The sequence below is a fragment of the Platalea leucorodia genome, assembly GCF_965183815.1.
Source record: "Platalea leucorodia genome assembly, chromosome: 16".
In the NCBI taxonomy this organism is placed as follows: domain Eukaryota; kingdom Metazoa; phylum Chordata; class Aves; order Pelecaniformes; family Threskiornithidae; genus Platalea; species Platalea leucorodia.
In genome coordinates, this window is record NC_138838.1 from 11,721,000 (window position 1) to 11,748,102 (window position 27,103).

General features: G+C 56.2%; 1 protein-coding gene across 4 annotated transcripts in view; it reads right to left on the reverse strand.

Annotated features, from left to right (window-relative positions):
• The window catches only part of CLUH (clustered mitochondria homolog), a gene marked incomplete at its 5' end in the record, with an annotated part of 41,777 nt that extends 19,682 nt beyond the window's left edge, over positions 1-22,095 (reverse strand). Inside the window, 8 exons of one of the 4 annotated variants that reach the window (XR_014229963.1) lie at positions 672-819; positions 2,517-2,642; positions 4,067-4,221; positions 4,880-5,007; positions 5,215-5,358; positions 5,521-5,692; positions 7,316-7,512; positions 21,978-22,092. Coding sequence is in view for 3 of the 4 variants with exons in the window: in XM_082328326.1 (XP_082184452.1) it covers positions 672-819; positions 2,517-2,642; positions 4,067-4,221; positions 4,880-5,007; positions 5,215-5,358; positions 5,521-5,692; positions 7,316-7,512; positions 13,292-14,183 (1,962 nt within the window). Of the gene's footprint in view, positions 1-671; positions 820-2,516; positions 2,643-4,066; positions 4,222-4,879; positions 5,008-5,214; positions 5,359-5,520; positions 5,693-7,315; positions 7,513-12,589; positions 13,211-13,291; positions 15,512-21,977 lie in introns of those variants that run through there. The other 3 variants (XM_082328326.1, XM_082328324.1, XM_082328325.1) reach the window with 3 other exon arrangements.
• Between the last annotated feature and the right edge of the window lie 5,008 nt (positions 22,096-27,103).

Sequence of the window (27,103 nt, forward strand, 5' to 3'; positions counted from 1 at the left end):
AGAGGAGGGAGGGGAAGGGGCAAGAATTCAGGCTGCCGTGGAGTTCAGAGGAAGTGAATTAGCGGCAGGAATGAACACTCCTCGTGAGTGGACTTTATTCAACAGCAGCCTGGGATAGATCTTGCATTGGCCCAGCTTATGCAGTGCAGTTTAACCAAAATAGCAGCTTGTTAGCTCTGGAGGGGCACGGTGCAGGTTTCATTAGCCAGCACACTGCGATGTAGTCACACCGCAGGCAGACAGGTGCCCGTGGGCAGCCGTTACAGCCCTGCACTGCTCACGGCCTGCAAGATTTTACGCTATGAAGCTGCAACTGAAGCATTTGGAATAGTTTGCTGAGAGACACAAGAGCTGTTCCAGGCCTGACTGGCATGGAAGAATGCTCTGCCTCCTGTGCAGTGGCACTTGTCGGAGCAGGGACATGGGATTTATAAACATCCGAGCAGAAATTGCTCCTCTCGGACCTTTAAGCGCTCAGGGAGTTGCAGCCTGAGCAGCACAGCCCCTACAGTCAAGGGCACTGTCAAGAACAAGGACTCCTGAAAGTTTTCCCTTGATGAGCAAAACCCTTCCACAAATACCAGAGCTCTACTTGTTAAACGTTAACCAGTTCCCCGCGCAGCTGGCAGCAAAACTCTTGCCAGCGTTCTGAGGCAAAGCCAGACCAATACCTGTCCAGGTATGTGCTCTTCATAGCCCAGTCTAGAAGTATAAGCGTCTTCTGCCCGGACACAGTCCATGGCATGTTCTGCTTGCGGAGCTGTCCAGCTGTACACTTGGAAAGGAGTGGCTATCCTTTCAAAAGGGTGTCTCTGAACCCTAGTTTGGGAGTGAAAACAATTAGACATTTTCCAAAAGAAGATTTCATTCTATTCTAAGAATTTTCCCTCTGCTGCAACGTCAGCTTCTGACAAACAACAGAACAAGACCAGGCCTCACGAGCAGCGCAGTGGACTTTCATTTAACAAGCACCATACCCCACGATGACTGGTTGGCATGGGCAGCATGTCTCAACAGCAGTCTGCAGAATGACCTGGGCTCTCCCCATCCCCTTTCCCCAGTTTTATCCTCAGTTGCATCACCGGAGATCCCCACCACCCTCCGCATTCGGAGGCAGAGGATGCCCGCTCCCAGCTAGCCACCTCTCAGACTGGCCCTCCGCTTTTGCAGTGGTCCATACGGGTTGCGTTATAAAACCAGCCTACAGCACACATCCACTAATGAAGCGAAAAAGCAATCTTCACCGAATGGCCTCTTGTGTGATCTGTCTGCACTCAGCAGGTGCTGGAGTCTCATCTGTATTTACTTCTGGCCCAAGAAGCAATACAGTATAATCATTTTTAAATGGCCAGATAGTCACAGTGGTGGCTGGAGGCCACTGCTAATTTCCAGCCCTTGTCTAGTGCCACTTTCATCTTCTTAATGAGAGCAGAAGCAGAGCTCCTGAAAGCCACACAATGTGCCTGTCAATTTGCACCCTGCTGAGCCCAGGCAGTTCATTAAGCGGACTCTAAAGAATGACGGGCTTTTGCACAGGACCCACTGTCCTGGAGCAGAATAAATGGTCCCTGCAGCAAGGACAGGAGAATAAAACAATACATTATTGTTTTGTATTATTATTCTAGGAGCTAGAGGAAATTAGAGAAAATGAGCATGCACGGACATGTTTAAAATAATTATTCTCTCTCCACCGTAAGCCTACGCAAAGCCCTCATTGTGTTACTTTCCCTGATATTTTATGCTTCAGTCTCTTTTTTGGATTCAGGGGAGAAGCACCTACTGGTCAGGTTACAGCCCAGTGCTGCTGCAGCATGTGGCCACGCTTCATGTTAACTCCTTGCTGCCTGGCTAGCCAGGGAGTCACCAAGCCTCCCAGGGGGCACGTAGCCAACATGCAGATTCAGTGAGGAGACCCACATCTCGGGAGCTGGTCCACACATCAGCGGTGTCCCTCGTAGGAACACCGCAGTGCGTCTCTGGGCTTCCTCTCCCACTGCGCAAATTGCCCTACGTGTTCAGTTTCTCACAGGTAAGCCCCACAACTGGTGCTCCCATGGCAATGGAAAGCTGCTGTTCCCCCCACCCTCTGCTTTAGGCAGAGCCAAAATCTGTAAATCTACATGCTGTAAGCAAGGGTCATCTGGGAGCTCCAGCCAGGAGAAACCATCCCGTGGGTAAGGACTGGGACACCGGGCTTCCACCGGCCTCGTTACTGTCATGCTGAACAACAGCAGACAAGTCTCATCAGCTCTGACAGCTCCATGTTTCGAGCGAGGGAAAGCCAGTTACATCAGGGTGCTGCCATGACATTCAGTCAGGTGTTTTGTGGTCCTTGCTGCATAGACTCGCACATCCCAACCACCCCGCTGATATGTGAGCCCAGAGAAAGCAGGCATTGCGATCCTTGATGTATCAGTGGCATCCAGGTCCCACAGAACCAGCCACATCGCTGTGCCTCACCAAGCAACTCCACAACAGACTACTCAAGGTAACTAGAGAGGAAAAAGCGCTGCTACCGTTTCTTCTGCAGAGCGGAAAAGTTTTTTTTGAAGGTAGGGCTGATCTGGTTAAGTAGTTCCACCAAGGAATGACTGAGAAAACTGGGGTTTGCAGGTTTGGGATTGAAGTTGTATGCAGTAGACCTGCAAGAGAAAAAAGAAACCAAGTCACAAGCTGTTGTCATACCCGAGACTTCCCATCCCCTAGGAACGCGGTACATGAATGAGAACTTTCCATATATGCACTGCATGGAAGTCCTGCATAACGTGCCCTGGCTTGCAAAACGGAGACCACGGGGCACACGGGCTGCAAGGGCCCTCTCTAGACTCTTCACGAGATACAGCTAGTAACCCTGCACCCGGGCCCTGACGGATTGCACAGCAAATTCAATTTAGACCTCCTTCAGCCACCACCAGCTTCAAGAAAGGCTTATATTTCTATAGCTTGGAAGGACTGATTTCACAGAGCTTCCCAAACACACCACAAGGGCCTTTGTTTAACAGAGAACCCAACGGTAACGGCACCAGCTATACCAACCAGTCGGTGCCCTCTCGAGATAACCTCGTCTCCCAGCTGGAAGGCTGAGCACCAGACCTGCCAGGAGCACATCGACAGGTCCCCCCTCTCCAGGTCCCATTTTGCCAAACTCAAAAAGGCCACTCGTTTCATGTTCATTGTGCCACTTGGTCTCCTGGGACCTGCCCTCAGATGCGTACCCTTAGGCTCATTACTTTTAATGCTTATTTTTACAGATCTGGGGGGAAACAATGGCCTACAAATTATTTCTTCCACAAGCCAGTTTAACACAGAGAACTTCGACTTCATAATGAGACAGAAGGTTGAAATGTGCTTGAGTTTTATCTTCTATATTTTAAGCTCTCCTTCTCTTCAGGCAGCTTCATTTTCTTTCTGTGAATTATAACCTTGTATTTCAAACACGCAGTTATGGTTGCCAAAGCAATTATCTGGATTGCAGGATCAAGGCCACCCAGAGATGTTTCAGAGCGGATGGTTGCTCAGGTACAGCAGGGTTTGTTGCTCTGAAGTTCTCTCCTGTCCACCCTCAACTTAAGAGGTCTCTGTTACAGGCTACTGGCCTGGATGGACCCTGCACTGCCCTCAATACAGCCACTCTGACAGGCACAGCACAGCCAATGTAACAGTCTCTCATAGAAACTATTTAAAAAAAAAAAAAGTTAAATCTGTGCCCAGCTTAGGAAGTTCTGACAGGCTGTGCTTTTGCTTTAGGGCAAAATGAGAGAGTTGCAATGGTCAGGAAGGAATTCCCTCCCAACTCAAAATGCTCTAATTAGCTGATGACATTATAGGATGTTTACACTTTCCCTAAAGCATCAGGCATTTATCCACTGTGGAGAAATGGTACCAGGCGTAACTGAACAGCCCAATCCAGTACAGCAACTCCTACAAACACATGTGAGCAGTGACTTAAAGTAGGCTATTTTCCACCCAAAAAAAAAAAAGCAGCAATTGTTTGTGGGTTCCTTTCCAGTTGGCCAGCACAAGCTCCCTGCTGCAGGGCAGGACAGGAGGAATCCGAGTTACTCACTGATTCAAGTAAAATCCTCGCGTGGACGCAGTAATACTGACGTGCCGATCCTCCACCGTGATGACGTATAAATACATGAGGTCCCCGTGCATTTTCCGGTTACCGGGTGGAGGGTTCCAGCCACTCATTGTCAATACCTTTAGGCACTGCAAAGGCTACAGAAGAACACAACAGAAGCAACTCCTGTCAGCAGGAATTAATTCCCTTCAGTTACAGAGCCATTCAATGTACATGCCAGATTCCTTTTACCTGCCGCCCTCGCTTAGTTCCAGAAACAGAGCTTTCAAAAAAAAAAAAAACCCGGTCTCAAGAGCATAGCCTTCCTCGAGGCATTTGCAATCCACTAATTTGCCTCGGTTTGCTGCCTTTCACACCGTAAGACACCGGTAAAAACAGACACCCTGGGCCTTTGGGCTGCACAAGGCATGGATTTCTTGCTGTACTGGTTTTCAAATGGCAGCTTCTAAACCGGAATCCAAGTGGGAGGGTATGGGAAAGCTAAGGGTAATTTGTAGTGATCTGCAGATCCTGTCTCCAGGACTCTGCAGAGAAATGCTGTTCTCCCTTCCCTGCCACCCCTCCCAACGAGACTGGCCATTTTACACTCTGCAGATGTCCAGACTCGGTGTCCAGTGTTTTGCACACAAGGTCTTGGACTTTATTCTTTTGGCTAAGCAGTGCTATTCCAGCACTCATTAAGCATCAAGCAGAGCAAATCCCAAAGTCCACTTCAGTGCAGCTTTCAATCCCTGAACACCAGTTTGCTGCAAGGAATGTGCCGATAGCTGTTTTAATGACACAGGAGAACTCTACCTTCCAGTCTCTGTTCTGGGGCTGAAGGGCACACAGGGGTCTCTCTTTGCTACCTGGCAGGATATGTTCAGGAGGGGTGCAGTCAATTTGTTCCATTTCGGTACCTTTCTTCTTCCGTTTTCCACTGTCTAGAATGGACAGAAATAGAAAGTCAGTGCTGAAAAACGTAGCGTTCCCTCCTCCGGTAATTATTCAAGAAGGAATGCAGAAGTGCTCTGTTTCTCTGCACTCCCGAATGATGTGGGACAATTGACGGTTACGATGTGTTTTAACTAAGTCAGGAGTCAGGGGAATGAAAGGACTGACCACACCAGAGAAGTCTTTTTGCCCCGTACCTCCCAGGTCTCCTTCAGTGAAGACACTCAGGAAGGACAATGAATTACAGTCCACACCATTGAAAGCATCTGATGGGTCAAGACTCTTCAGAAGGTCCCGAATGTGACGCACGTGTATCCTGGCTTCTCGCACTGTGTATGGCTCTGATGAGCAAAAAGGGAGGAAAGAAACTGGAATTACACAGTTGCTTACTCCTTTGGCACACAGGTCTGAAAAAGGAACCACAGGGAAGGGCTGCCAGGTGGCCAAAACCACTCCCTATGAAAACCCTCACTCATGCCCTCCCCAAGTCTGAAGGAACTTGCCTTCCACCACTTTCAGCAGCGAGCCCTCCTGCAGTCCTTCAATAGTTTTCAGCTCAGCAAAGTTATCAAGGACATTGCCATCCAGCTGCAGAGAGAAGCAAGTCCGATGGCAGGTATCCTCGCGGTCCATCAAAACTTGGTGGATCTCTTGCACCATCTCTTGAGGAGAGACCTTAAGAAGGAAGAACCCAGAGAGTTATTCTCAGTCCTCACACATGTTCTTGCCAAACTCTGTCCCTCTGCTGCAGAATCAAACGCCTCTTGTACCCCTCCAGGCTTGGAGAGGCAGACTCTAGCTCTCCCTCCCAGGAAGATCACTTCTGTCCCTGCTGGGAGGGCACTGCCACCTCTGGCAGGGTCAGCCACCCCACCTCCACCCCACAGGGCCTGGCACCCAGAGGTGGCACAGCCTGGCACTGTGCCAAGCATTCAGCACGGGACAGAGGTGGCAGAGAGGGAACAGAAGGTGGTGGGGGAAACCAGGAGCTCTTCCCTTATCCAGCCACACTGCACATTTGTGGCAAGGCTTTGAAGGATGCAGACGGAAAACAGACCATTTCCTCCACTCGATCTGCCACGGTATCCGCAGCGCGGTATGGCATGTCCATGCCAGTGCCACACCTCCAGGGCACGCCGCCTGCAAGTGCGCGTCTCCGTGACGCAAGAAACCGCCCCAGTTTGCGCGCCAGGGCTGCTCTCCTACCTCCCTGCTCTGGCTCCAGCACCACTGACACTGCTCTCAAGCGAGGAGGACTCAGGGTAGTTTACATAAGCTGCTGTAAACAACTTGGCCTGCTATTATTAGCTTATTAAAACTAACAGCCGAGGGGATTTAAAGGAGAAAAAAAAGCTAGTCTGAAATTCAGCTAGTTCCACGGGGGATGTAATTTCACTGCACTCTCTGCTGGTCTTCAGGAGATAAGGGTTCCTACAGGGTTTAGACTCCAGATGCCTGCCCCCAAAACGAGAGACACTTCATCCAAATGGTTTTCAGTCAAGTATCAAGCTAAATCAAAATATCGGCTAGGCATGTCAAAACCCATCCTGATCTGGCAGCACGTTACTGTCCACATGACACACGCAGAGCTCTCCGTGCAGAGGGGAAGCGGAGACTGCATCATTCCCTTGATCTTCAGGTTGGTGCTTGAACTCCCTGAGCTGTGCTAGCGCCTGTCGCTGTACCAAACCCAGGTTAGCCCGAAGGAGCATCATGCCAAAACTGCTGGGCAAGCAAGGGATTTTCCCTTCCTGAGTGTCAGACCCAGAAATCATGTGTTCACATCCCTCCTTTAAAACAGCCCAGAAGTGTGAAGGCCGTTTCCCCCATGCTCAGCTCCACGCCTGAGCCCCTCCGCGATGGACAAGGAGCACCTACACCTCCGCTAATTCCCCTTCCCCTTGCTCCACGCCTGGGATCCGGAGCAAAACACCTTCCCCATCCTTGCAAAGCCTAGGCAGGCCTGTGTCAGACAGCCTGTTGCTCACGTCTCCTCTTTCTTCCTTTTACTCTAGAAGCCACTGGTCAGGCAGCTTCTCTCCTGCACCCTCCATGCTTTGCTGCCTCCTTCCCCACTTAATCCCATCAGAGGATGGATGAGCCAGGGAGCTGTGAGCAGCCTGAAGGTACTGTCCAGGCCATGGGGGCTAACAGGGGCCTTGCTGGGCACAGGCCCCTGTCCCCTTCCCTGCCTGGCAGGCTGAAGGGACAGGATTTCGTGCGCCCTGGCTCGAACACTTCCCGCCTCCTCCTCCAGCACTGCCTCCGTTCCCCTCCCCAGCCGGCGAAGGGAGGTACCTGCAGGGAAAAGGGCTCTATCCCTGGCGCACAGATCTTGACGGTAAATCCCGTGTCCTGTATGACAATGACCTCCTGGTCGTTCCCATCTTCTCCTGGGTCAGCCTCCTCGTGGCCATTCTGCCTGGCATCCTTCTCGCCCTTAAGGCTCTCGTGCGGGCCGCTGCCATTCATCAGTGCCACGCCAGATGGGTGCTCTGGGTGAGAAGAGAGGGATTTAGACAAGGTCTGAACAAACGGACAGTCCTCTCCGAGTGGCTGGAGAGACCGGTTCGGACACCACCACCGTCCTCTGGCCAACCCAAGCGAAGCAGGGGTTAAAAGGCAGCAAGCATTTTATTCTGCACTTGGTGTTTACTAGGCATAGGTGTGCCAAGCCCTTCCCCTCGCAGCTTAATTAACATGCTCTCGCTCGCCTGCAGGGTTTGCATCTTCCACAAACTGTGCGGAGAGGGGAGGGAAGGAAAGCAGGAAGGATGGGTCAGTGTATAACACATTCAGCTTAGTCTTAAGAAGCCTCTTAATTAAAAGAAATGGGTGTGTGGTGCTTTGCGGCCCGGAGGCAGCTGTAACCTCTGCACCAACATGTTACGCAGCTCCTAACATACCTCCTGTACGCTACTGTTCAGCCAGGAGAGAAGGGAGGGGAAGAGACGGCAGTTGCATTGCTAAGCTGCGCGTCACGTGGAAGCCAGGTTACTCCACAGGCACACAAACAGCTCCCACGCCCCTGCCTGCATCTGGCCACCCTCTGCATTTCCAAAATACTTCGCAGAGATCCCATGGTGCCAGGGCGAGGCTTTGCCTAAGCAATTTTATTCAAGAAAAAGGTGACGACATTTTAAGTGCTCGTTTAGACAGATGCGTCACAGGGACGGGGAGTTCTCTGCACCTACTTCATCACTCATGCAATGGTTTGTTTTCTTTTCCAATAAGGCGGATAGTATCAGAGAGCTGATAAGATCTAAGAAGCTGCAGGTCTCCTAGAGCAGCCTACACCCACCAAACCGGGCTGGGACCACGCTCAAGAGGATACACTGCGTTGTTGGACTGAGGTGCTGCCAGGGTAAGCTGGAGTCATGGAAAGAGCTGCCGATGACAGCTGTTGAGAGAGGGAAGAGACCCCCTTGTCCCCAGCCCGGGAGCAGAGCACCACCCTGATGCACCTACCCCCGGCAGCGAACGCTGGAAGGGAGCAGACTTTGCACATACAGCGTGCGTTCGCAGCACGGCTGCCCTGTCCCGGCCGCACACAGCCAGCACAGCCGCCATCGGACGCCCAAAGTCACACGTGGCGGTTCTAGCTTGGTGCTCCCAGGCACCCGCTCGCAGGTGGTGCAGACAGAGCAGGCTGGGGGCTTTCCCGAGCACTGAGAACAGCCTTTCCGAAAGGCTGCACTGGGTCGGGGCTGCTCAAAGCCAGGATACTGCCCCGAGGCTGCTGAGCACCAAGCTGCAGTCCTCCAGCCAGCTCCACCTGGCAGGTCTCCTTCCTTCTCCTCCTCACCCCCTAGCAAGGCATCAGTCCCAGCCCCAGCTGCGCTCCGGGGGAGATGGCAGCTCAACCTCCATCATTTCTGAAATGCAGACTGGCGCTGTGGCTTGAAGACCTAAAGCTATCACGGCTAGTTCTCGCCTATCAGCCCTAACTGCTCCCGCAGCCCAGAAAAGTCACTCAGCCTTCACCATGTGTACGAGGAGGGATGGAAACGCTATATCCCCTTGCACACCTCGGAGCGCGACACGAGGCTGCAGCGACAAGCCCTGCTGAAGTGTCCCTGGAGCGTCCTACTCCTGCTCCAGACTACGACTGCCAACAGCAAACCTGCCTCAGAGACGACTGTCAAGGCTGAATTAGGACATGGTGAAAGAGCAAGAAACACAAGGGAAGCACGCCCATTCCAAAAGGCACCAGGTAAGAGAGCTACCTTAAGCAGCCTCTGCTGCCTTCAGCATCTCAGCAGCTGCTGCTCATGTTCCCTGTCGCTTTGCGTATGTCCCTAACGCGAGCTGTTCATTTCTTTGACAGATGAAACCACGTGTAAGCCAGACGAGAGGCCTGGCTCTGGCAAGCTGCAGTCATGCTAGAAAGGAAGAAGAAAAGCTCCACACCAGAGTGCCCCAAGAAATGTGGTTTCAGAAAAACCACGCCATGCCCAGAGGGCTGGGGAGAGCCCCTCGTCACACCCCACAGCCAGCACAGCCACGTTCCTGGACTGCCTGAACATGCGGGGACGAGGAGGGAGAGCAGAAAAGCTATCGCAGAAAAGCTACACCTGGGGCTACCACCACCACGGACAGGATGACCCGCTGGGCTCCCGAGCCAGGTTTGGTCCAGCCCCTGCCCAGCCAAGCAGGGCAGGATCACTGAACTTCTGCTCCTGCTGAAGCAGCCAGAAAGGGGAGGCAGAATTTGGCTACAAGGAAGGCTGTAGCACTGACTGAAGACCCAACAGCCCATCTTCAACCTCTGTGGCAGCGGCCAAGGGCAAAATCCAGGCACAGCTGCAGCAGTGCTACCCCGAGACCCCCAGTCTCCACATATCCATGACCAAGGACCTTTTCCGACAGCGTCGCAGGTGCCAAGCTCGAGGTGCTGCTTACGAACGGCTGACTTTCGCTGGCAGCTGAGGCGCGGAAGGAGCAGCCCGCGGGATGTGCCAGGTCCTGTCTCTCTGCTCTTGCTCCCAGCCACATCGCCTGTCCCGATGCTCCTGCAGTCTGCCCTGTGCCATGCTCCAGGCACACTCCTGTGCCTGGCAGTCATGCTAAAGGCTTGACCAGGGATGACTTCCAACCAACCAACTCAGCAGCAGCGAGGCAGGCACTGAAGCTACTTCTGTGCCACGACAGCTGGCAGGATATCCCCGAAAGGGACACCGTCATCTCTGAGTTAATGTGATTTTGGTTTATGTCTTTTTTCTAAGCAAGATCCAGCAGAGAAGGTGCCTCCATAGCAAGCAGAAATTAACTGGCCAGCTTGGAGCTGGAAGCGGGGAGGAGGAAAGCAGTGTATAGAGACTAACCGAACCAGAAGAAGACAGGCTTCACGTGAGAGCTGAGCCACCCATGCACATGCTGGTCTCGAGGACACCAAACACCTTCAGCTGCAAAGCAAAGCAAGACAGGGAAAGCTTGCAGGCAGCAAGGAAAAGTTACCACCCAGGACCACGCTTCTGCTTTTCACCGCTCAGTGGTATCACATCCCTAAATTACCGATTGTTTTGGAAATCGTAAGACTGTTTCTCATCTGCCAAAATACAACATGTTCGCACTTTCCATCCCTCTTTCCCTGCTTGAGTGAAGACAGGGCTGGTACAGTTCTGCACTTTGTGACAGAAGAGACATGTACAGGCAACACCTTCATGTCTCCTTATGCCAGAAGATCCAGCTCCAGCCAGCACTGTCTTAATTTTAGAAACAAAAGTTAAGCCTGGACCAAGAAAGAACAGCTGTCCAGCAGGTTAACCCTCTGATTTAAGGCCAGCAAAGGCTTTCCAGCGAGGTTTTTACAGAATGAGCGTTTCGACGAAAACAGCGTGTTGTTTCGGCCCCAGCTGACTGCAGCGCAGGCGAGCTTGCCTGGAGGACGCGTTGCCTGCTGGGTGCTGACTCACCACGTGCGCTCTCCCCGCGGGGAAGCGGAGCCTCACCCGCCTGCCTTAAAGTGGGTCACCAGTTCTTACCGCCTGCTGCAGACCGGCTGTGCCGCAGCCTCAGCAGTGCCAGCAGGGAGAGCGAGGCAAAAGCATCGGGCGCTTGATTTCAGCATATTCAAGATGGCAGTAAGAACAGCAAGGACACCTGAAAGACACCTGCAGAGATCTCTCTCCTGTTACTCACTCTCAGTTCAAGCCCCAACCAGGCCAGTAGCTGCGTTTAGCTGCAAGCTCTCACCCGCAGGAGAAAGCGCTGTGCAATGCACCCCGGACGGTTTTGTGGAAGGCGGCTGAGTCACGGGGAAGCGGTCCCACCCGCTGCGGGGGCGCTCCCCGGCCACTCCTCCCGCTCACCACCCCGCTCACGCTGCCGGAGACGGAGCAAGGAGATCCCTCCTGGTACACGTCAGCCTCAAGACGCGGTTTTGCGGTCTCGACCAAAGGCCGTGACCTCCAGGCTCCCCTGTCATTCCAAGGGATGCGCCAGCATCCCAGCAAGGACCCTCCTCCTTTCGGCCCTTGGTTTGTACCCGCAGGCGCGTCTGAGGCTGCTAAGCTCTGGCTTGTCCTGGCTGGCAGCCAAGCTGTAACACCATGTTCTCATTGCTACTCAGAGCACAGCGTGAGCAAACCCCGAGCGCACGCAACGCTGAAGCATCAGGAGAACAGGCAAAGCAAAACACTGAAGAGGGGAGGAGGTGGCACAGGCACCACCTCACCGGGAGGAACCGACGGCCTGACTGCGGCTGGCACCTGGTAGAGACGTTCAGCAAAAGGATTAAGGTTCATCTTTGCACCTGGGCAATGAGTACACGCACCAAGGGGACAGCCCCCGTTTTAACCACACTTCCTATTTACAGTGAGCCTGCAGAGGTGGGGGGCACCCCACGAACCCCACGGGTCAGGATCCCAGCACGAAAGAGGGTGCACACCTGAACCTGAATGTCCCTGGCTGCATACAGGGATAGACAGCATAGATCACAGGAAGTTTTAGTTAATAACTAATTACTGTTCAAACAAATCTTCTAAACCAAAGCTGGTCACTAATCCTTTTTTTTTAAATTATCAGGTCAAAAAGACAGCAACATTACGTTGCTGCAAGTTAGGCTGGTCTGGAGAGCAGAGGAAGCAACAGTACCAAACCCACGGACTGCTCCATCGAGGAGATGTTTCCTTCCCGACATTTAGTAACAGCAGAGATTATTAGAGACACAAAGCCTGAAAATTAAAACCCTACCTTTTCCGTCACTGAGTTTAGGAGTGCATTTCTTATTACCAGCTCCAGTGTCATTCTGAGGGCCCAAATCCTGCTTTTCCCTCCTCAAAGGTATTTTGAATTCGGAGCAGTGCAAGACAGTTTCTGCATGGTCTCCCAACCAGCTGCGCCTGCAGCCTCAGCACCCGCCGCTGGGCACTTGGAAAGCAAACAAGGCGCTAAACCAGAAGAAACCAAGCAACCAGCTGGGGTCAGTCACCCTACGCATCCCCTCATGCCACCACGTGCACCAAAAGACAGCACTGCAGACCAAAATTCAGCCACTGCACAGGGACTGAACAGAAACAAAATATGGCGATAGGAAGGCAAAATTTGACCTTGAGACTTGAAAGTAATAACCTGAGTTTCTCATATCCTAGAAGTCCTGGCGAGGACAAAAGCTACTCCAGCTCAGTTACCACTTGCTGCCACATCGGAGCCGTGCTGTGCCAGTCTGTGGAGAAGCGGGAGAGGAGGAAAGCAGGATGCAGCCGAGCGGCTGCTCCCCTCCCACGCTGCAGCAACTGCTGGGGCCCCGCTGTCCCCACGGCGCTGGAAAGATGGGGCAAAGGAGGAGAAGGAATATCCCACCCCTGCGCTCAGGGTAGCCACGGAGCTGCTCCATCCCTGCAGCTCGGGCATCTCCTCCCACCTGCACGCGGCTGAATGGAGCCAAAGGCTCCGAGCAAATGCTGCTCCGGTCCCTCGCCGCCCCACGCTCCTGTCTGCGCTGCTGCAGGCCGGGCCTGGCAGACCCGCTCCCATCCTTTACAAGGGCCACGCTTGCAGTCACAAACAAGAGAAGGATTTGCCTTATGAATTAAGAAAAAAATAAGCAAAATCCCCTTATGTTTGTTTCGCTAACAAGGACAAGGCACAAACAGGTCCCTGTGTGGTACGCAGCCTGGGTGGGATACCTCGCCACATTCCTCCTTTTCGTTGTGCCGTGAAGTTAAAACATCACCTTGCCTCCCCCCCTCTCCTTCGTCCTCCCCACCCCCGTTACAGCCATACAGCGTTTTGGCTACACGAAGCACGACAGAGTGCCACGCCGCTGAGCACCTAGAAGCGTGAGCTTCTTTTTCTTCCTCTTCTTCTTCTGCTGGTGCTGCTTTGAGGGCAGTGTCTGCACCCGAGAGTCAGGATCACAGCTTGACCTGCCGCCAGGGCAGGCAGCGGGGTCCGTCACCACAAAACCAGTACTTGCGTCCCGAGCCTTAGATGACTCCTCGCCAGGGAGGACAGCCGGCACGACTGTCCTTTGGGCCGGTGGGGTTTTCCCCACACTCGTTGGTGGAGCAGAGGAAGGTGTCCCAAGGCTCCCCAGGGAGGGAGCAGTACCTCTGTGTTTCAGCACGCTGTCTGGACCCGCTAAGGCTGTGTCGAAACGCAAGGCTGCTCGTCCCTCACCGTGGCCCTGGCTGGCGGGACGTGCTCCAGGGGCCGCATCCCCCCCGTCAGCTGCTGCCACGTGCTCCTCCCGGCGGCAGGATCTATGGGCTAAGCCGCTGTCCTCAAGTTTCACACAGCTCTGGCAGGCCTCAAGCGACTGAGCATGATCGACCAGCCCTGCCGGCCCTTCCCCAAGGTCAGCTGGAAGGACAGCCACCGCACGGGATGCCTCTGCCTGCCGGAGCAGGCCAGCAGCACCAACGCCAGGTCTCAAACAGCTCTTATCACAGACCATCACTGTTCCTTCTTCGGTCTTGGCCTCGGATAGGTCTTGGATGCATTCGGTGCACTTCTGCAGGCTTCCCGTCACCGCCTCGCTGGGGATGATGTCTGGATAGGGCCCAGTACACTGGGCAGCTTCTGGCGTCTCCGGGCAGATGGCGCAGCTCGTGGGAGGCTTTGGTAAGAGGGGTGACCTCTCATCGGGCGAGTTAAAGCTGCGTGACTGGAAGATTAGATCGGTGACATGCCTGCAGCAGTTTGCAAAAAGGCTGTTCCCCATGATCACAAGCAGCCTGGCTCGTACAGCACCAGATTAGAATAGTTAGTTTTGTTTGCACACATATATTGCAGTTCCCACAAGGCAAACTCTCACAAAGCAGCTCTTGCCCTCTGCAGCTGGGACGCGCTCGCCTTCTCACGCAGTCAGCCCCCTTCTCCAAAGAAAATTCCTACTCGGCCCCAGGGTGGCGGGACGCAGAGGACCGACAGCTGACTCCGCGCGGTGTCCTGCGCAACCTGAGCTCACGTCCCGTGCGCTCAACAGAATCGGACGCTGGGCTCGCAGCCGTTCTCCCAAAGTGCCGCCCAGCGACCTTCATCCACCGCACGCCTTCGCCCCTCTCCCCGACCGCCACGCTCACACCACCACGATATCCGCGAAGCCCAAAAGCAGCTCCCCACAGCTGAAGCTCGCCTCTCCCCGCCACGCCAGAACAAAACCAGCCGCGTATCTAACAGGTTCTTCAGGCACGCTCGCAGCGGGATGCTGGCCCGATCGCCCCGGCCCGGAGGTCGTTATAAATAGCCCGATCTCGAGTGCTGCACCAGTGCAGCATGGGACGAGTGCTAGAGCGCTTCAGCACTGCCAAACCTGTAAGCAAGTGAGATGCATTGAATTACAAGGCGAGGGCAGTTACTATGGCACGCCTGGGCCCAGGCACAGCCATCCATACTAAGCAGGCGGGCACAAAACAGCCAGGCAGTGAACCAGTAAGCAGTTTCCAGATGAATTTTCCGTCCTCTCACCCTGCTCTGCCATATCAAACACAAACAAACCACAAAACCACACACACAACCCCCTAACACCACTCCTCTCTCCGTGCTAATTTAAGAAATCCTAGCAACTGAAGCAGGGATTACGGAGCTGGAGATTTCTGCAAGCATCAGGTGCCCCGGGAAGGCTGCAGCCAAGCAGGCCGCAGCATCCCTCCAGCGAGGCCGCGCTGCAGCCGCCTGCTCCTCGCCTTCCTCCAGCGGCATCAAACACGCGATGTGATGTGCAAGAGCTGCAGCCTGAACTGACCACCCTTGGACCCGCCTGGAAAAGCCTTCGTGTCTGGTTAGCAAACCTGACAACCTCTCCGCTCCTGGGCAGCCCAAGTTTCGGCACCGGCTTCCTCGGCAAGCCTCCTGAGCGCTCGACACTGCCTCATGGATGGGAAGGGGCACAACTCTGCAGCGAGCAGAAGAAAAATACGTGCCACATCCCAAGCACAAAAATCTCAGAACTAGAACAAAGCCAAGACCGCACAGCTCGCGTGATTGCTCGCTCAAGGCCAACACAACACACGCAGAGGAAGGGCAATCCCTTCTCCAAAGCAGGCCCTGGGAAGGCCAGGAGCAGCCCCCAGAGCCTCCGTGCCAGCAAGCCACCTGCCAGCAGAAAGGCAGAAACCAGCTGAAAAACAGAGGAAAAGCTCTCCACGGAAAACCGTGGTTAACTTCTGTTGTCCTTTTAAAGGGAAGGAGAATCAGAAGAGAAGTCTCTCCCGCTCCAAATCGTTTGAGCTCCTGCCCCAATAGGCAAGGAGCCCTAGGCACCCGCACGGCTGCTCCTTCGGTGCAGGAGCCACTGGGCCTGGGAGCCCCGGAGCCCTGAGACAAGGCACCCCTCGGCACTGGGAGCCAGCACCAACTTTCAGATCACATCAGCATGGGTAACACATGTTTTTCTGATGATTTTTGAAGGAGATTAGGTGTACCGACAGCTTCGACTCTTCCTCCTTATCAAGCAACCTCTGGGAAGAGGCGAAATCTCCTCCTGGAGAAGGACCTGGTCAGGAGGTCTCATGAAGCTGAGCAGCATTTCTGCAACTCAAGCCAAAGCAAGTTCAGAGCAGCACGGTATGTGCTAGCTTTAACACACGAAGGCTGGCGTCAGTATAGCAAATGCAAACTACATTTTAGCTGAATAATAAATTAAACAAAATAAATAGTTTAATGAATGTAAATAAATTGAGTAAATGAATAGGCATTAGCTCCAGAGATGGCCCTAGCAGAAACGTTTCTGCAGGACATCCCGTCAGGGGAGGTGGGAGAGAGCATGGCTGCGCCTCCCTCTATCTGCCCAGCGGAAACCACAGCTTCCCACAAACTTTCAGCACTTTGGCTGCAACAAGCACTTCTTTTAATAAGGGCCCACAGTGAAACGTTACAGCTGCTCTACCACCGTCATTAAACTGAAATTGGTTATAACCCATCTGTGGGTAGAGGTATAAGGACTGCATTTATTTTTCAGCAGCTTTACAACGCTGGGGACTGACTCGCATGCAGAGCGTGGCGGGGCTGCAGCGTGCGGCGCTCTCGACGAGGGCCCCAGGCTCGCTGGTCTGGACGTCTCTCCTGTGGCACTTACAATCCACGGATGGCAAGCGCGGAAATTATTCATTCCTAGCTCTTGTACAGCCACAGTAGAATTTGGCTGGATAGACCTAAACAACTCAAGCCACATTCCAGCCTACTTAGAAGTTTGTGGCTTTTCTGTATTCGTATTGATACTGGGACATTTGCATTGCAGCCGTGCCCCAGGGCGTTCACGGGGTCCCACAGCTGCTGGCTCAGGCACTTACAAGCCACTGAAATGACTCGTGCTTTGCATCTGGCACCCTGAGTTACCCACGCTGTGCTCTCCACACCTGGGAAATACATTTAAACCCATTTGTAAACTTTCAATCTGGCCAAAACTTCAGAAACTTAGTCCTGAAACTAGCTGGCTGGATGACCCTGCTACAACAACGTGCAATTCAAACATCACAGAAATCGGGAGCAAAGACTCAGACAGAAAGCAAAGTGCAAAGATCAGCACCAACAAAAACATCAACCATGTTAGGAAGAGCATGTTTCTCAAATTTCAAGAGAAGAGAGCCAGATGAAGGAATCACATTTCGGACAGATACCGAGAATCAGTCAATAATTCTCTAAGTACGTGTATTTTATTCTGGCACATACCTTAGTTTCAGAAAGCTACTGAGACAGCGAGAGCCCAAGACAGTGAACTACCCTGTTAGACCTTGTGTGCAGTGGGACCAGCAGAACATCAGCCTTGCAGACAGAAGCAGCCACGTTGGGAGGCAACAGCCACAGCTCCACAGCATCACAGGGAAGACTCCAGTTTCACCCCGCGCTGCCACCGATGCCTGTCACCACAACCAGAGCAGCTCTGGAGAAAACTCCACGCAGCACAAGCCTGGAAAGTCTGACTTTGCTGGTCCTGAGAGCCCTATATAAATCCTAATGTGGCCGAGAGCCCCAAGACCTGCTGAGCTGAACAGCAGGGAGCTCTGGGTAGGGTTTGCAGGGGAGATCTGACGGCTGCAATGTTGCCCTCAGCAGCTCCCGCTGCCTTCCTGCGCCCTGCGGCACGGATGCGCCGATTAGCCCGCAGCCTCCCACCCGGCCAGCCCTGTGCCAGCCACCCGCAGCTGCCCCGGGCCTGCTCGGGGCCGCACACAGCCCCAGGGAAACAGGCTGGGCGGCTGCTCCCAGCGGCTCTGCAAAAGCGTGCTGCTAGGCAGGAGCCTGGGAAACCCGCCCGTCCCGCAGAAACCCCTCTGCCAGGGACACGGGGCACCCTGCCCTACCTCTCACAGTGCCATAACCTGAGCTGGCACCAGAGCCCACCTTAACCACAGCCAAACCTGCACACTGAGCTCCCAGGCTGGCGGAGGCTTTGCAGGCATCAGCGCCGCTGACAGCAAAGGCAGAGCCTTGCCCCCCGTGCCTGCTCGCAGGGCACTCCGCGCGACACGGCTTGCTAACCAGCAACATCCACATTATCGTTTCCAGTCTCATCCAGCCGCGACGGCAGCAGGTTAGCTAGCGGAAAGCCTGGGAAGCAGGGCTGGTGTCAGGCTAATCCGACCCGCAGGAGCTCTAGGCAAGCAGGGCAAGAGTCACGATCCTGCAGTTTTATGCTCTTGGACAGTAACTACATCAAACTCCTCTGAGCCTTCGTCAAAGGGTTGCGGTAGAGCTTTTCTCTTTAAAGAGAAAGAGAAGGGCAAACTAAGAAAACGCTTTTAAAAAAAACCAAAATGTGCCATTACCCTAATGTCACTTAGCTTGGGGAACCTTACTTCAGCAGCCTGCTTTGCAGGATTTTTCCCTCAGGACCGGTCAAGCAGCTGGCGAGCACCACAGCAGTTATTTCTTCAGCTTGAGAAAAGAGCTTACTCTGGGAGCGTAGATCTATTTTCCCACCCAAAGAGGGAAGGTTTGTTGCCTGTGTAAGTGCCTCTGTGCTGAGTTGTCAATAAAATGCCAGATAACCACTCATCCCAGACTCACTAGCGTTAAAAAGGTGGAATGCAACAGAAAGCTCAACTGCCAAACGGGCATGTGCGAGCTCCGCTACATCAACCACGTGCTTGCAGGAAGCGAGAACCAGACACTAACCCTTAGACAGCCTTGCTACTGCTGGCAAAAACCTGACCTGCTTCCAAAAAGCAACAGCCACCGCCACCACGGGAGTAGCCACACTTTGGTTTTCATCTTTCGCGCTCTGTCCAAGCACTGCCCTGTGGACTGGTTTTACTTCTCAAACGCAAATAAAAAAATGCATGAACTTCAGACCTTTAAAGCTTTAGAAATAACAACTTTCTAGTACCACCAACAGAGCACAATGCAAGAAAGCACAGCGAGCGCTGGAAGGCTGCGCCGGGAGAGGGGTGCGCTGCAAAGTTTAGCCATTTACGGACGACGAAGGCAAACGCTGGACTCTGCAACACATCGCTGGTTTTACTGTGCATGAGGCAGTTGTGCGTCTGCAGGTGGATTTATCTAGGCGCATGTTCCTGACCTACTTACTTCCACTTTTCAGCTGGGAAACCCAGCTCAAGGCAGCGGGAGCTCAACTCTGTTATCCCACCGGAAGAACTGCTCCGGACACGATCCCCCCGCGTTCCCATCCCCCATCTTGCCACATAGATGCTGTTATCACACTCCTTTCCTCTTCTTAACCTTGTAGCAGTGATCAGATTTCTCTTGCACAATATTCCTCTGATTCTCCCCCCCGAAGCCTGTTACAGCTGCATATTAAAAAAAAACCCGACTGCCAGCAATTCAGCCCTTTCCAAAACTGCAGCGAACCTCCAAGGTCGGGCGACAGACAGCGATAGCAGATCCCGAGATTAAGACTCAGTCTTCTGACCTTGTTACTAATGCACAGCTACGCTTGCCTCCGCAGCAGTTTTCCATCAACACCTGCATTCTCCGCTTTTTTAACAGAAGACGTGGCTGAAGATATGGGTCGCCTGGAAGAACAGGGATGGAGGGACCTAGCTAGGAAAAGCAAACCTTTGTGCAAGGCAAGGTTGAAAAGCATTTTACAGTAGCTAGAAGCACTGCAAAACTTGCAGGTGAGACAAACTTATTCTAAGGCAGTGACAACTGTAGGAACAGAAATAATCCAAGAAACGCTGCACACAGTGGCTGTCTCTTGATCTCGTGCTAGCTAATAAGAAAGGTAACTTAACCCATAACTGCCCCCATCAGAAATCGTTACAGGAACCCCAGCTGTTCACAGGTTTGTGTGTTTCTGCACTCAGAAGGACGGAGTGGCCCCAACAGTTTTGTCTGGCTTGGTAGAGAGAAGCAGCCATCAGCCCCCTCGCCTTTTAGAGACAGAGAAAACAACCCCCAAGCCTCGACGCCTGGCACAGCAGAGGGGTGTATTTCCTCGGTGAGAAGCCCACTCGGAGCCTGCCCACCACCCAGCAGTACCGACAGTCTCCTTCAGACAGAGCAGGGTGCCCGAGACGGGTGCTCCGCAAGCCGCAGAGGCAGCGGTGAGTACACTAGAGCGGAGGCTGATTTTCCCTGGCAGAAAGAGAGGCCTGGGAACCAGAGCCTGTAACGCTGCCGCTGCCAAAGCGGACAGGCTGCCCCCACCTCCTCCGCAGCACAGCACCTCTGCCCGGGAGCCATGCGGCCAGAGGCACCGCCTCAGCCCCAGGCTGCCAGACAAGACAAGAGCCTTCCTCCCCCTCCTCCCCAGACCCACAAGGAGCCTGAGCAATTGTGCAGTGCTGAAACATGGGGAGGATTTTTCCACCTCCCCGCCTCCTTCTGCAATCAGCTTGCGCCCTGAGAGGCAGGGATTACACAGCGTAACTTTTTAACCCAGTTGCTGGCACCGCAGGCCTGACGCCTGCTTTAAAAACTGGCGCGCGGCGGGGGGGTGAGGCTTTCGGCACCGCGCTCCCCACTCTTGAACCGCATCCAGCCCGCTCCAGCACCAAACACCAATGAACTTTGCTTTAGGTGACAAACTTCAAAACTTCACCACGCCGCCATAAAATCAGGGAAGGGAGGAAGTGGCGGGTCACTCGCTCAGCGGATACAAGTGCCTCGGGACGAAGGCCAGCCACAAACCACGCTGCTGCTCCCCTCTTTTCTTGTACGTTAAAGATCAGAGAAAAAGGCTGAGCCCGAGATGAGCGCTCAGGACCGTAACTTCTTGAAGATACAACGTGCCAACCTCAGCAAAACGCAGAGCAGGGGCAGCCTCGCAGGGTCTGCGCCCAGAGCCTCGGAGCAGGCGCTGGGGATGGTCAGGATGTGGGGCTGCACCTCATCCCTGGCCTGAGCGACACAGGCTCTGATTTAAAGGAAAGGCAGCCAGCAAATAACCAGTTAAAACATGTAATTTGCAGCTGAGGTCTCGAACAAGCCGTCTGCCCTTCCCAGGGAAAGCCAAGTTCTTGCTTTTGAGTATTTCCTAACGTGTCAATGGCTCCTGTATCCCAAACTTCCACACGATCCAGCCCTCTCCTCCCTACCACAACAGGGAGGCCAAGGTCCCCAGCGCGGGCAAGGCCAGCGGCCCGCGCACGGCTGCGCCCAACGTGCGCGGGGCCTGCAACGGACTTCGTGGCCTGGCCACCGCTCCCGTACCCCCCGCCCCGCACCGGGAGCGGCCGCCGCAGCCCGCCCCGCGCCTGCCGCTACCGGCACCGCAGCCTGCGCGGCGGAGGGGAACGGCGGCCGCTTCCTCGCAGCCAGGGCCCGGGCACCGGCGGTCCCACCGGGAGGGCCCGGCCCCGGCCCCGGCCCCGCGGAGCCCCCGCACCGCCGAGGGGGCCGCGCCGCCGGCTGCGGGCCCGGGCAGCGGCGGGAAGGGCCGGGGGAACGCGCGGGGCCCCGGAGCGGCCGCTCCCCCCCCGCGGCCGCGCGGTGGTGCGGCCCGGTGAAGGTGACCTTCACCGGGGCCCGGGGCTCCCCGCTCCGCCGGGCCGGGCCCGGGGCGCCGCACGGCGCGGCCGCTCCCCCGCTGCTTCCCCGGGCCCCGTCCCCCGGCTCGGCCTCGCCAGGACGCGGGCGAGCAGCGGGGATCACGCGTCCCGGCCCCGCTGCGAGCGCCGCGGCCTTCGGCCCCGGCAGCCAGCGCCTCTCCGGGGAGGCGGCGGCCTCAGCGCGGGCTGCGCAGAGCCTCCCCGAGCCGCGGAGCGGGCGTCGGGCCTCGGCACGGCTTCCCCGCAAAAAACGGGGGCCCCTGGGCCGGGAGGCCGGGCAGCCCGACCCGGCGGCGGGGCAGGCGGGCCGGGCCCGGGCCGCTCCGGCGGGGGTCTCCCCCAGCGGGACGAGCAGCCAAAGTTGGCAGAAGCGCCCCGGGGCCCACCGCGGCCCCGCTCCCCCGGCATCCCGCGACCTCCCCGGCGGGCCCCGGGCTCCAGGAAGGGGGCGGCGAGCCTGGACCGCCGGGGCGGGCACCCCCGACCCCGCCAGGCCCCGCCAGGCCCGACCCGCGCTCCCACCGCAGGCCCCATCCCGGTCCCCGTCCGCGGCGCCCCCTTACCGGGGCGCTGCTGCGTCTCCGCCGGCCTCCTGCCGCGGGGGCCCGGCTCCTGCTGCTCGCCGCCCTGCGCGGCGGCCGGCACGGCGGCCGGCGGCATCTCGTCCGCTTTAATGACCATGGGGCCGCGCCGAGCCCCGCGCCCGCCCGCCCGCCCGCCGCGAAGGACAGCGCCGCTCCGGCCCCACGTGGTGCCGCGACCCCGCGCGCCGCTACGGCGCGCCGCCCGGGACCAACCTCCGCGCCCGCCGGCAACGCCTTAAAGGGGCAGCGCCGCGCCGGCCGCTCGCCCGACGCGAACCGCCCCCTCCGGGCGGCCGCCGCCGCACCCGGGACCGCGTCCTGGGGGCCGCGGGCGGGCTCCGCGCCGGCCGGGGGCGGGCTGCCGGGTTCGGCCCGGCGCCAGGCGGGGGCACGGCCCGGGGAGGCCCCGCAGGCCCCGGTGAAGGTCACCGGCTGCCGCAGCCCGGCTGCGTGCGACCTTCCCGGAGGCCGGAAGGTCGCCGGCCGGGCGGGCCGCGCCCGGGGAGGGGGGTGACAGCGCCCGGCCTGCCCCGGCCCCGGGCCTGGCGCCCCCGGGAGCCGGGAGGGCCTCGCCGGGGCCGCGGGGCCTGCGCGCCCTGTCCCGCACGGCCACGGCTGCTCCGCTCCCGCCGGCGCTCCGGGGGCTGGCCCCGGCCCCGTGGGGGGTCCCCGGGGCAGGGGGGAGCGGTGAACACGGACTGGAGGCTTTAAAAGCAGCCATCTTCCCGAGGCTGGGGTCTCGGGGCAGGAGGGGCTGCAGGCGCGGGCAGGGGTGCGCCGGGGCTGCCCGTGCCCTCACCGGAGCGGGGACACGGCCGCGCACCCCTGGCTCCGGGACGGGGGCACCGGGCACGCACCCACCGCCTGGCACCGCGGGGACACGGGCTCCCGCACGGCCCCGCAGCTGCGGAGAGGCCCCGGGTGCCGAGGCAGGAGCCGGTGCTGGGGATGGGGGCAGAGACGGGGGTGGTTTGGGGCTGGAGGTGCTGGGGCAGGACAGGGCAACCCTCTGCGGATTTCAATCTCTTTATTAAGAAAAAGGCATATTACAACAACTCCTAAAGTACAGCTCCATACTCTAGTCTCTGGGTATTAACAGATTTTGAAAAGCACTTGGTTAAAAAGCAAAGTCAACATTAACATCGTCCTGGCGAGGAATTGTGTCATGTAGTAAAATGAACATTCAAATAAAGCAGAGCAGTGTCAAACCTTTGGCATCGGTCCCACCACAATGGCTCTCCCCAGCACGAGGCACAGGCTTTTATTGTTCTCAGCTGAACTTCACAAACTCAGCCCAGGAGAATATTTTTGCTCCGACAAAACTCCAGCTGCGCTGGGACCGGAGGAGCTGCACCCAGGGGTGCTTCCCTCCCATTCCCTCTGCCAGAGCCGTCCCCGGGGTCCTGGGCACAGCTCTGGCCAGGCAGAGGTGATCCCCACCTAAGGAGGCCTGTTACAGCCTTGGCGAGGACTGGGATGACAGCGACCTTCTGCGTGACCTTGGACCACCCGAGCGAATACAGATGGTGCTTGTCCCTGCAGGGCCGAGGGGCTGTGGCTCAGCACCTTACCCACGTCCCCTGGGGGTGAAAGGGTCTGGTTTTTCAGACATACAAAGATTTGAGGGATTCCCATGGCCTGATAGTCTCGTTCCTGCTCTAACTGCAACGACAGGAAAGGGGATCTTTTTTGGAGGCCACAAGATCAGTGAGATCTATTGGAAAGAGGCAGGAGGCATCGCCACACCCCGCGGAGGACCAGGTGCCGCTCGGGCTTGTGTTGGGCGCAGCTCTCGCACCAGCAGCTTCGCGACCCTGTTCCTGCCCGAAGGTGAGGGTGAAATGAAGGGATCTGACACGGTGACAGCACCGAGTGTCACACCCGTGTCCCCCTGCCCACAGGCCACCAGCCCTTTCGCGTGGCTGCAGCGGGGAGCTGGGACAGCAGCGTCGCTGCAGGGCCAGCCCCCAGGCAGCGCTGGCAGAGAGGAGACAGAGGCAGAAACCCAGCCTTGGGGAGCAAAGGGCAGCTTTAACCAGCGAGGAGACGCAGCACTTTTATCTCCATGCTTTTACAGGCCGCGTCGTCTGGTGGGATCCTACGCGGCGGCTGTGCTCGTTGATCCTAGGTTTCTCTTGCTCACCCAGCCCCGGCACACTGGCATTGCTGATCTTATCCACAGCGTGAGGCAACCTACGGGTGTAAGGGAGTTTTCTCTCCCCTCCTTCGTATTCGCTGTCGGACTTGGCAGCCAGGCGCCGACAGTGCAAGAGGGTGACAAGAACAGACGTGCACAGAGGCGGCTGCGGCGTCACTACAGCGAGACTGGCTCATCGGGGCCACTGGGAAGCGAGGGCTGCTGTTCCCGGGGAAGGGCAGGATGCCACAGCTTCACTGGGGCAGCAGGAGCCAGTGCACAAGGCTGTGCACAAGGACCCCGAAATGTTCACCTAGGTCCCGAGAATGCAAGTCCATCGGTATGCTGCTGATTTACCTTCCCGGTGGGGAGAGCTAGCCGGGCAGCGCTGCACTGCTGCTGCTCCTCTGCCTCCTGGGAGCTTATTTTGGGGACCTCATGCACAGAGGTGCTGTGTGGAGCAGAGCAATCCCTGACCACTGCTGGCTCCGGCTCTCCAGCCGCTTCAGGCAGGACATTTCTTGCTGCATTGCTGCCAGCTTTCCTGGGCATGCAGGAGAGACCACCCCTCAGCCCCTCCGGGGCAGCTGCCCCCATGCAGCACCCATCAGCTCTGCCCCGCGCCTAACTTCGCTTGCAGTAAGGCCGTTTATAGAAAGCCTTGGGCTCTGCCTCGGGCAAAGCTTCCCCAAGGCAGCAGGATTAGGCCCCGCCACGGACAGGTCTCTGCGCAGTGCCATGCAGCAGCGGGGAAAACCGTGCAGTCTCCCAAGGGGATTTTTGGGAGTGGCTGTGCTATTCAGGCCCTTGCAATGGCACCCTCACCATGGGGACAGGGAAGATGCCGCCAGGAGCACTTATATTAGCCCCAGCAAACATATTCAGAAAATATGGCTTTTTAATTAACAGGGTCAAGAGGGAGTACTTCCCGATCGGTCTGCCCAGGGCTAAAATAAGTCCAGGGGAGCGTGCACCGAGTCACCAGGACTGGCTCTGCCTCTCGGTGCTGCCGGCTCTGGCACGGGCGCAGTCGCAGCGAGTGGAGCGGGCGCCTCTCCTCCCCACCCGCCGCTCGCCCTGCGCCTGCTGCAAGGTTGCACAATTTGAGACATCACCTTCTCAGAGAGCATTAGGAAAAATAATAATAAGGACAAGAGAGATTAGCAAACCCAACACATCAAATCCATGAGCCTCTGCAGAGCTGCAGAAAGAAAGGAGGGGTGCAGAGGAGAGGTGCCCGGCTGTTAGTCTGTACGCAGAAAGCTCTCAGCACGTTGTGGTTTATACACATAAGACATTGTTTAACAACCGAGCATTATTGCTATGCATCCATTTCCAGTCTAATCATTAAGCTTTACGAGTCAACATTAAACATCGCTTGTTCCATACAAAGCACGGAGGTGTCAGCGGTTACGCTCCTTGATCTACACATATCAGGTACACGGCACAGGTCGAAGCTGCGTGCACCCTTTGGACTCCCAAGGACTCTGGCAGCACTGACTAAATGCACCTACAGATCCTTGCTACACCTTTCGGGCTAAGGGCTAACTCACGGCCCGAGAGCAGGGGGTCTGTAAGAGCCCCTCGCCCGGGGAGAGGAGGGCAGGCACTGCCCGGGCTCCTGCTGCTCCCCGGGCTCGCTGTGGCTAACGGCGGCCTACTCATTAAAAAAATAGGAACGCCGTCTTTTTGTTCTTTTTTTTTTTTGATCATTTTGATCTCTTGGATCATTTTATATAAATACAAAGATTAAAATAATTTATCTCAACATCATTTCTATTACAATCATACAGTGTTTTCCCTTCAAAACAAGTGCGTGTATGTATATATATATATATATAAGTGTATATATAGTATCTCTAGAGCTTCCCCCCCCCCCCGAGAAAAGCAGCAGTGACTGAAGCAGGTACAGCACACAGGAGCTGATCCTTCCCGCTCCGAGGCAAGGCTGCCCAGGGAAGAGCGCGGGGCTCGCCCCGACAACTCATTTCCAAGCACATTACAGTGGCGTGAAGGGGGGAACCGGGGTGCTCCCTCCCCATCCCTTCGGGAAACCGTCCCCCCCCCGCTGTAGGCAGCTCTGCCTGCACCTCCAAGGGCTGCGGGGCTCAGGGCCTGCCCAGCTGCCCGCAAGCACCAGGAGGAGGGAGAAGCAATCGGGGGACTGGAAATGAGATCAACTCCTTGAGCAAGCTGCTAATTAGTGGTGAAGAGGGAAGGATCCTGCAGCTCAGACAGGGCTGCTTCATTTACATACTAGGCACTAAAAATGATGGTTGCTAGGAAGGTATTTACACAGAAGAAGGATCATACCTCTCCCTCCCCTTTTCAATGCTCAGGTCGGTCATGAACACCATGATCTTATCAAGGATTTTATAATAAAAATGCAACACACTCTGTTTACCAGGATTGTCTAGGAAGGAGAGAGGAAAGCAGCTGTGCACACCACAGCTAAAGGAACAGCCAAACAGTGCAGAGACATGTATTACCCTCTTTCACGTTAAAAGAGAATAGAGCCGAATCCTCAGCAGAACCTCTCTGAACCTGAGAGAAACAGCGATTTCCAAGGGCCCAACGGCACCTCACCTGCGTGATGCCACCAGGAACCGGGTGGCCACAATGCTGCACCCCCGGGTGCTGCTTGTGCAGTGCAGCACAAACTGCCCCTTGCTGCCCCGCTCTGCCTCCGCCGGGCGGGCAGCAGCAGGGCCCCAAGCGCCCCAGCTCTCCCTGGAGCTGGGGCATGGGCAGAGCCCACCCTAAATCACTTTGCAGCCTTCCTGAGAGCCAGACTCGGGGCTTTTCTCCCTCATGCAACTGTACCCAGGTGCTCAAACCCCAGCTGGGTGTTAGCAATGCACCCCGTGCTGCCCCTGCGCCCCTGCCTGCCCTGCGAAGGCAGTTTGGGCATGCGATGCTTTGCAGCCGGGGCATGCGAGTGCCCTGCCCAGGCTCTTTGCAGCCTTCT